Source organism: Danio aesculapii, chromosome 7 (assembly GCF_903798145.1).
Source record: "Danio aesculapii chromosome 7, fDanAes4.1, whole genome shotgun sequence".
NCBI lineage: Eukaryota > Metazoa > Chordata > Actinopteri > Cypriniformes > Danionidae > Danio > Danio aesculapii.
The window spans coordinates 22,879,475-22,889,057 of NC_079441.1; the positions used below are offsets into that span (position 1 = coordinate 22,879,475).

The following is a 9,583-nucleotide window of genomic DNA, read 5'->3' on the forward strand; positions in this document are numbered from 1 at the left end:
TCTTAGATCTATCTTGATAGAAACCAGTAGATATTGACAGCCAAAGTGGGGAAAAAATCCCATTCAAATCAGTGACTGCTTGTTTCCAACATTCCTCAGAACCTCTTGTTTGGTGTTCAACCGAAGAAACTCAGTCGTGTTTGGAACAAGTGGAGACAGAGTATGACAGCATGGTCATTTTTGGGTGAACTGTCCCTTTAAGAAGATTTAAGGCAAACTCCAGACATGCATAAATCCCAAATCAGGTGTTAAACCAGCCTCGGGCCTTGGGCTTTGTTTTCACCATGTATTAATATGCAATTAAATGTACCTCTTGAACGCTTGTTTAAGTTACCTGGAGACTTTTCCTTCATATTTCATCATGCTTTACAAGCGTTATTATTACTGAATCAATGAACCCGTGTTTCATAGATTAAGTGGGATAGAAAGCAACTGAAACTTTGATCTTAATCAGCATAATCGTAACAATGCATTAAAAATGAATACATTGTTTCTGTTCACTTTCTCTAACACTTATTGAATCCTTAAATTGTGCTTAATCATATTAAGTGCATTGTAATCAAATCTCTTCTGGATTACTGCTGAAACATTTAGGGTACTTTTCTGCTGCACGGTATGGCACGCTTTGGTACTGCTCTGTACCGTTCACAATATGTGTTGTACACACACTGCTGATTGCCTAGAACTACCAGGGTCATTGGATTTGTGACAATACCACTTAAATGTACCACAACATACCATGCTTTAGAGCTCATTTATATGTTTAACTTTTTATCCATCCATCCATCCATCATCATCCATCCATCCATCCATCCATCCATCCATCCATCCATCCATCCATCCATCCATCCATCCATCCATCCATCCATCCATCCATCCATCCATCCATCCATCCATCCATCCATCCATCCATCCATCCATCCATCCATCCATCCATCCATCCATCCATCCATCCATCCATCCATCCATCCATCCATCCATCCATCCATCCATCCATCCATCCATCCATCCATCCATCCATCCATCCATCCAGAGTCTGAAAAAACTAAAATAATAATACTCTGGAACTGACACTGAAGGCTGGAGTAAAGATGCTGAAATCCAGTTTTCCCATGACATGAATAAATTATAAGATAATATTTTAAAATCCATTAAATGTATATATTTTAAGATGCATTACAACTAGTTATTGTAAATGAAACAAAAATCTGAATCAGTGTTGCCAGATATAGCTGAATTGTTCCTGCCCAAAAGCTGTCCAAAACCTTCCCAAAATATGAAATCAATATTTTATTTTATTTAAATTTATTTAAAATAATCTGTTTACCAAAATTAACCTAGTTACTTTAACTGTCATAATTTAACCACACAGTAACCAACACCAGCAGTCACAGAACCACAACATAATACACTGCCTCCTCATCCACACACTGTGCTTATTGTTGTGTAGAAGTAGTGCTCTACTTATTAGAGTATGTTTTACTTTAGAAATGGGGTATGAAATAATGTCATTTGGCATTTCATGTTGTTTAGAATATAATTAGGTGCTGCTTGTCAATCAGACAACGCTACTATATTTGTTCTTGCTGTCGATTGCTGAAAAAAAGATTGATAAAAGTAGCATCGCCAAATATCTTTTTAACTGCAGGCACTGTGTGATACACATGCACGGGATGTGGAGACAGATTTGTTTGGGGAATGAACAAACGAACGAACAAATGAATAAGTGAACAAATGAGGGGAGGAATGAATGAATGAATGAAGGAAGAATCAAATGAATGAAGAAAGGATTCAAGGAAGGACTGAACAAACTAAGGAAGGATTTAATTGTGTGAAGTTGCCCTCCTGGCAGTTATGATCATCGCACTGTAATTGCTAGGTAGCTTTTACTAAGGAAATGAAGGGAGGAGGTAAATGTTTCCCAATGTATCACTTGAAAGTCTTTTCATCCATAATACAAGAGAGGCATAAAAATAATATGCTAAAGTGCGGGGTGTCATTTTAGGGTGCTTCCAGTAATTTACCTTCATTGGAATACAATTATGCTATAAACTATTTTGAAGAAAACCCTAAAAAAAACACTGATAACATTTTGACTGGAGCTTTACATCACCTCATGTGGGCTGCCATGTTGTTAAATATAAAAAAAGAAATCCTAACTGACTAGTGTTAGGTTATTTTACAGTTCAGTTTCTGTCCAAAAACTGTTGCAACCATAGTGATGTGTAGTGCAACAATGCAATAATAATGCTGTAATAACTTAGTGCACCTTTAAGCAAGGGATCAGTATTACCAATATTGCTTTAATATTTGAGCTGAGCAGACTACTGTATGTAACACTTAATCCGTGTATCCTGTGGATTAACATTCCTTTTAGTGAAGCACTCATGCTGGGACATATTAAAGTGAGCTTGTGTGATCCATTCCTCAGCACAGGGCCTCTGTCTAAACGCATGTATGAGAGCGGAGGTTTGCAAATCTCTGTTTGGCTTTCCTTTTATATGCTGTCTCAGCACAAATGTTACATAACAGGGTGGCTGAAGTGTACCACCTGAACACAGCGTGTGTGTGTGTGTGTGTGTGTGTGTGTGTGTGTGTGTGTGTGTGTGTTATTTTAAGTGTCATCAGAGTGCCGTTTGGTTTTTGTGTAGATGACTTCAGGTTATTCTGTAAGGCAATGACTGTGTACAGAATATCATGTTTTTATTTTGCAACCGTATTTAGACCATTTAGAAGACTGAGGTTGCTAAGAATTTGAAAGGCTTCATCTCTTACGCTATTCAAAGCTGTTAATTTGTATAAAAGATACAGTAAATATATTAATACTTTTAAAAAAATATAATAAATGTCTGTGTGATTTTGCTAGCAAATATATTTTCTTTAAGGGAACCATTAATCCAGCAAGTTAATGCACTGATAAACAAAAAAATTCTGCGTCTGAAATTGCCTACTACTCGAGTAAGTCCTATATTTGAATTAGAATTTACTACACAACTGTTAAAGTGTTAAAAGTGCGTTCTATATAATATGAATGGGAGTAGTATGAATAATATTCTGACGCATTACATCCCCCATTTGTCATTGTCAGCTGACCTACCCATTTCAGTTGCGTCACTTTACTCCCATTCATAAATTCTCATCTTGCATTATGGGATAGCATAGCGTCCATCAGGTGGGCACTTCAGAATCTTGCCAGAATTATTAGGCCATATGGGTGCTGCTTGCATACTGTTTTTAACCTACTATATTGCAGGGAAGTATGCAATTTCAGATACAGCCATTGAGCAGCCAAGAGTTTAAATTTATATAAATAAAGAGTTTAGAGTTTAAATACAGCCAAGAGTTTGATTATAATATTACCAAAACAAAGACTTCAGTCTGAAGATTAGCTTCCACGTTTGTAGTGTTGATCTTTTTGCTACTCTGTACGGCTTTAGCCATATTACTATTCTTAACATTAGTTAGGGAATTAGGGAATGATGAACAAAAATAAAGCCCCGCCCCCTACTTAATATTCTGTTTCAGTGGAAGTACATAAACGGACCTTGCTGAGACTTTAATTTCAGTCCGTTGCACGTGGATTTTAATATATAATATTAATTTTGTTTAAATATATTCATTTATTCATTCGTTTTTCACAGCAGAATGAACCGCCAACTTATCCAGCATATGTTTTACACAGTGGATGCCCTTCCAGCTCATTCACACACACTCAATTTAGTTAATTCAATTCACCTATGCCACATGCCTTTGGACTGGGGCAAACAGAAGCACCCAGAGGAAACCCACGCAAACGCGGGGAGAACATGCAAACTCCACACAGAAATGCCAACTGACGCAGCTGAGACTCGAACCAGCAACCTTCTTGCTGTGAGGTGACAGTGCTAACCATTGTGCCGCCTTTTAAATATATTATCAAATGTATAGCTAAAATCAATCCAAGGCACTCAAAATGTGGAAAAAAATATATTTTTTAAATATATATATAAATGTTTTATATATTAAAACCTTTTATGGATTTCTTTTTCACATTTTTCCAGTGCCTTGGACTGTATTTTGCAGTTTATTCTGATGAATCCCTTACCCAAAGAGCACAGACACATTAAGCTACCCGTGAGCACTTTTTGTTGGATTTTGAATATTGTAATTTGTTCAAGCATCATCACAGCAGCCTTCAGTGTTGCATGATTTTTCAGATATCATTTTAATATGCTCATTTGCTGCTAAGAATTATTTCTGGTTATTTTCATCGTTGAATACAGTTGTGCTGCTTCAGATGTTCTTGAAATGCTTTAAAAGTTCAAAAGAACAGCATTTCTAATTAAATTTTTACTTTTACCAGCTTATAAACCTATTGTACTGTCACTTTTGGTCAGTTAAATTCACCCTTGCTCAATAAAACTAATTATTCCTTCCTAAAAATTATTCATTTATTCATTTTCTTCTCGGCTTTGTCCCTTTATTAATCTGGGGTCGCCACAGCGGAATGAACCGGCAACTTATCCTTTTTATTTACACAGCGGATGTCCGTCCAGCAACTCAACACTGGGAAACTACCATTTAGCTTACCCAATTCACCTATAGCGCATGACTTGTGTGGGAAACCGGAGAACCTGGAGGAAACCCACGCAAACACGGGGAAAACATGCAAACTCCACATAGAAATGCCAATTGACCCAGCTGAGGCTCGAACCAGTGATCTTATTGCTGTGAGGCGACAGTGCTACTGTAATTATTAAAATATTAAATATACCGCTAAAATATTACTGATAATTCTTTATTTTGATCAACCTTTTTTCTTTTGCTGTTAAACTCTTAAATTACAGCAGTTTGCAACATAACATGTCCCAAAATGCAATTGAATCATCATGATCTTCTCGTCACAATATAATGACAGATTAATTCAACATGTCATGTCATCTGATCATCACCACTTTTTGAAGTGTTTATCATGGAGTCAACAAACATGCCTAAAACATTGTAAAGACTGTAAATTGTATGCAGTAAGTAGTGTGCTAATGTTCCATTATGAACAGGTCGAGTTTGTTTACATGTAGTGTCAGATTCAACATAAACTTTCATTTATTTTAACGCAGGCACTTTTTTAGCAAGTGTGTGTGTGTGTGTGTGTGTGTGTGTGTGTGTGTGTGTGTGTGTGTGTGTGTAAGAGAGACCTAAAGATCTACAAAGTCCTATTTTCCTCAATGTCGGTATTTCAGTAAATGTTATGTAATGCATATTTCAGTGCGCTTCCAATAGCTTCATGTTTATGTGTAAAACCGCGGGTGTTTGTGTATGTGAAGGAGGCCGAGCAGATAGCTAAATGGAGGCTTTTTGGAAAGCTTTCCTAAAAAGGACAAAGTATTTGAGCAGTTTTGCTGTGGTGGATTCCCTCACTCTGACTAACCCACATCTCCAAATGCTGTTTACACTGTGGTGCATTACTCTATTTATCTCTCTCTTTCTCTCTCCTCGTCTGCACTCTTCCCCTCTGTCTATTTCTGCCCAGCACACAGTCACAGACCAAAATAAAACTGAGGAAGTGTGTCTCAGCAGAGTATGACTGTGCCAGCTATAATTAAGAGAACATGAGACCTCGTTTTGTTGCATTATTTGCCATATAAACGCACACATGGCTGATAAACTTAGATTTGCAGGTGTTCATTTTGGAAATTAGGAGTAATTCTAAAAAGGTTATAGAGCTTGTAGGTTCATTTTAATTTAATGAGTTTCCTCTTGTTTTTCAGTGAAGAGGCAGAGAAGCAGAGTTTGGCTGTGGTGGGCTCCCCCTACTGGATGGCTCCAGAGGTGCTCCGTGGTGAACGCTATAATGAGAAGGTCTAACACACTGTTGTCTGATTATATGGATACTGTACAAAGTTCTTTAACTGACTGTTTCACACACATCTTATCTAATAATTGTTATTGCACAATATCTAATGCAAAGATGGCGACATCTTTCTCTTTCATTGAGAATATTGTTCTGTTATCATGTGTAGGTTTTTAAAGATTTGATGTCTTTGTTTTTTACAGGTGGATGTGTTTGCTTATGGGATCATTCTGTGTGAGATTATTGGCCGGATACAGGCGGATCCTGACTTCCTCCCACGAACAGAGGTAACAGAGGTTTTCGCAGTTATGCAGTAAGAAAATGTTCTATATAAAGAAATCAAATCTGCAAAATTTGTGAAATTTGTTTTAAAAAAAAAGAAATAAAACTTAATTTAAAAAAACAATTTACTAAACAAACAAGATTTTAGCAAATCGTGGTCCTTAAAAACATCATAAAATGCAATTAAGACAACCAGAATGTTATTTTGCCTGTATGTTTTGTTTGCTTGTTTTTTAACTTTCAAAGAGCTGGATTCAGTTCACTGAGTTTAAAATCTTTCCATTTAGATTATATATAGTCATTTAGTAGGTGCTGTTCTGTCTTTTTCCTCTTAGCAGCTATAATGATGACTGGAAACTTCAAGCGAAATGAACAGTTTACTGAAGTTGGTTGTTGCACACTGAAAACAGGAGCGAACTCAAACACACAGTGCCAATATTACAGGTGCGCTCTCAGTAGCGCTAAGCTTTATAGGAATTCTGTTCTTAAAGCTGAACAGCATATATAAATGTCAAGGTAATTATTTCACATTACGACTATATAACAATTAATGAAACATTAATTATTCATTTTTATTGCCATATTTCAATTTAAGACGCGTCTGCAAATGTGCAAAGCTTGTTAACTGTGTCGGTTAAAGTGTCAGAAAGATGAAAAAGTGTTTCCTACAGGTGGTTTATCAAGCCCACTCACATTTTCCATATCTTGGATATTTTGATCTAAAGTAAATTAGTAATTTTTTTTATTTTGTGATCAATTATCCCTTTAAAACCAGGTGGTGAAGTGAAAATGCATCGTAAAGCCAAGTTCCTTGCTAGAAGTTTTACCGTTAGTTAAGATAAATACTGATGCACAGAACAACGGTTCATTCTGCTGTGGTGATCACTGATAAATAAAGGGACTAAGCTGAAGGAAAATCAATAAATAAATAAATGTGTGTGCGTGCATGCATGCAGAGTTCAGATGCAAAACCCTCTAAATCCAACCGACCTCTTTTCTTGTAAATGAGCATTTTCTTTCAGGCTTCTCTGATTAGGTTCAGAAGTTTCATTTTATGTGTAATGTTAAGGTTATTAGCTGGTAAATAAAATACATTTTTTCCTTAAATGTTACTTCAGACAATTCTCTGTTTTTTAACAAGGTAAATTTTCTTTTGTGTCAAAACCAGCTAAATCCATTTGTGCTTTTTATGCAAAACCCTCTAAATCTACCTACTGAGACGAGACAGTGTAATTAGTTGAAAAATCACTAAAGATGCAATTAGAGATTATTTTACCAAACATAAAACACATACACAAACCACCTGAAATTAAAAATACATCTGTCAAGTAAGTGGCGGTTCATTCCGCTGTGGTAACCCCTGATAAAACAGGGACTAAGAGGAAGGAAAATGAAAGAATGAAATCTGTCAAGTGCATTAATCAATAACATTAATATTGACATTAATTAAATCGTAACAATCTGTTGTCATTTTAGATATTTGGGATTTGAATCTATTGCAAGTAAAGCAATGTAAACAAGCTCGTTAGATTCAAATAATGTAGTGTAAAAACATTGAGACATCAAAATATGTGCATTATCCATTACTAAAAAATATAAATAATTTATTGAAGTAATATAAATAATGTAGCCTATAGGTTTATACATTATATTTATCTTTTAAAACATAGCTTGCATTAGCAAATAAAACACAAGGTAGGCCTACTGTGCAAAAAAGAGGATGTCTCTCAGAAGCTGTCATTTATTCATCCTCACTATACTTAATATCGTGGTCTCTTTTTCGTCTCTTTTTTTTTTTATCCTCATGTACCCATGCGAAATAAAAGAACAGCATCTTAACTTGGCCTTCCGTGAAGTTGAGTTGCTGTTTAATATATAGTAAATCGGACTCATTCAAATAGCATCGCTGCGCAAACAAACCTTATGAATGAATGCTACGCTTCCGACAACAACTTCTTGCTTTTTTCTGTTAATTTATGACAATTAGCATTTTTATTATAACGTTATTATTATTAGCAGTATTATTTATTATATACATATTTGTTTTAATAAAACAAGTTTAGATTTGTCCATCTGTCAGGTTTTGGAGACTTATGCATTACCATATGGGGCATATGAATAGGACATGTGTTTAGCTATAACTCTTTGACTTTTTGACATGACCTATTGTTATTATTCTTCATTTATTCATTTGCTGGAAATTAAAACTGAATTTAAAAATAGTTTTGAAACAAAAAAACTAACTTCTTTTTCACAGTTGTTCCATAAATATTGAATTATTCAAATTATATAAATTAAACCATAATATACATAACTGAGGCTAAAAAGAAAAATAAATGGAGGAACATATGAGAAAACCATCAAATGTGAGCTGTCACAGATAATTCTGGAAATTTCAGTCTACGCTTTTTCTCAGTAAATGTACAGTAAATAATTTTTTGTCTTCCAGAAACTATAAATTTAACAGTGTTTTATTGTAAGATGACATATTTAATATATTACAATATTTCCTCCATAGTTTTTTTTTTTTTTTTACTGTTAAAAATAGAATCCTCTTTTACATGGCTGAAGTGAATATGCTTTCACCTTTTTTTTTTCTCTGTTGTTGTAAACTGTTCTGAAAAAGCTGATAAAAGCTTTTTTTTATTGGTTTATGAATACAGGTCATAGTTTACTGCATGTGAGATGTTAACCACTCTGATAATGGAGGAATGTGTTCAGATGACTGTTAATCAGGCTGATATTCTTACTATGAGATTCATCAGATTAATCATTTGTTGCATTTAATCGGTTAACAATAGTATTAGTTGCTTTATCCTGTGCATCACCATATAAATCAGTGTTTGATTGCGATTTATGAGCCAGCACTAAACCGATCACTGTCAGGATGATTTAAGTACAGCTTGTACTCAATGGAACTTTCTATCATTGTGTTTGAACCATTTCAATACTCAAAATGAGGTATTTGTGTGTTTCAGGACTTTGGTCTGGATGTGGAGGCCTTTCGGCTGATGGTTGAAGACTGTCCAGCTCATTTCTTCAGCCTGGCAGTCGTCTGCTGTGGCGTAAGACCTGTTATATGCATCTAACATGCATTTATTTTGTCCAGCTATACGTGGCTCGACGTGTAGTCATATATTTGAAGGATTAAATACTCCTCACACACCATTTCTGTCTCCCAGATCAAGCACACAAGCATGAGGCTAATTGTAGTTTAACTAAAGATCTTCTATGTAGAGCTCGTAACCTCCATTGGAGAAAGTGTAACGGCCGACTGGTATCACGTGTACCTTGTAAAGCTACTGAGATTATAGCTTTCCTGACATTGAATGCTTTTGGAGTTTTATAACTATCAATCATAGTGTGAGGATACCATAAAAATAAGACCTGCTTTAAGAATTTGACCAGTTTACAGATATAGCTCACTCGAATGTGAATATTCATTGTCAAACACGTTGGATTACAGGAAAG

General features: G+C 35.3%; 1 protein-coding gene across 1 annotated transcript in view; it reads left to right on the top strand.

The window, feature by feature from the left end:
- tesk1b (testis associated actin remodelling kinase 1b) overlaps positions 1–9,583 on the top strand; it is a 55,208-nt gene that overhangs the window by 37,201 nt on the left and 8,424 nt on the right. Inside the window, exons 7-9 of the mRNA XM_056461316.1 lie at positions 5,748–5,838; positions 6,034–6,117; positions 9,091–9,177. Of these exons, the coding sequence (XP_056317291.1) occupies positions 5,748–5,838; positions 6,034–6,117; positions 9,091–9,177 (262 nt within the window). The remainder of the gene's footprint in view (positions 1–5,747; positions 5,839–6,033; positions 6,118–9,090; positions 9,178–9,583) is intronic.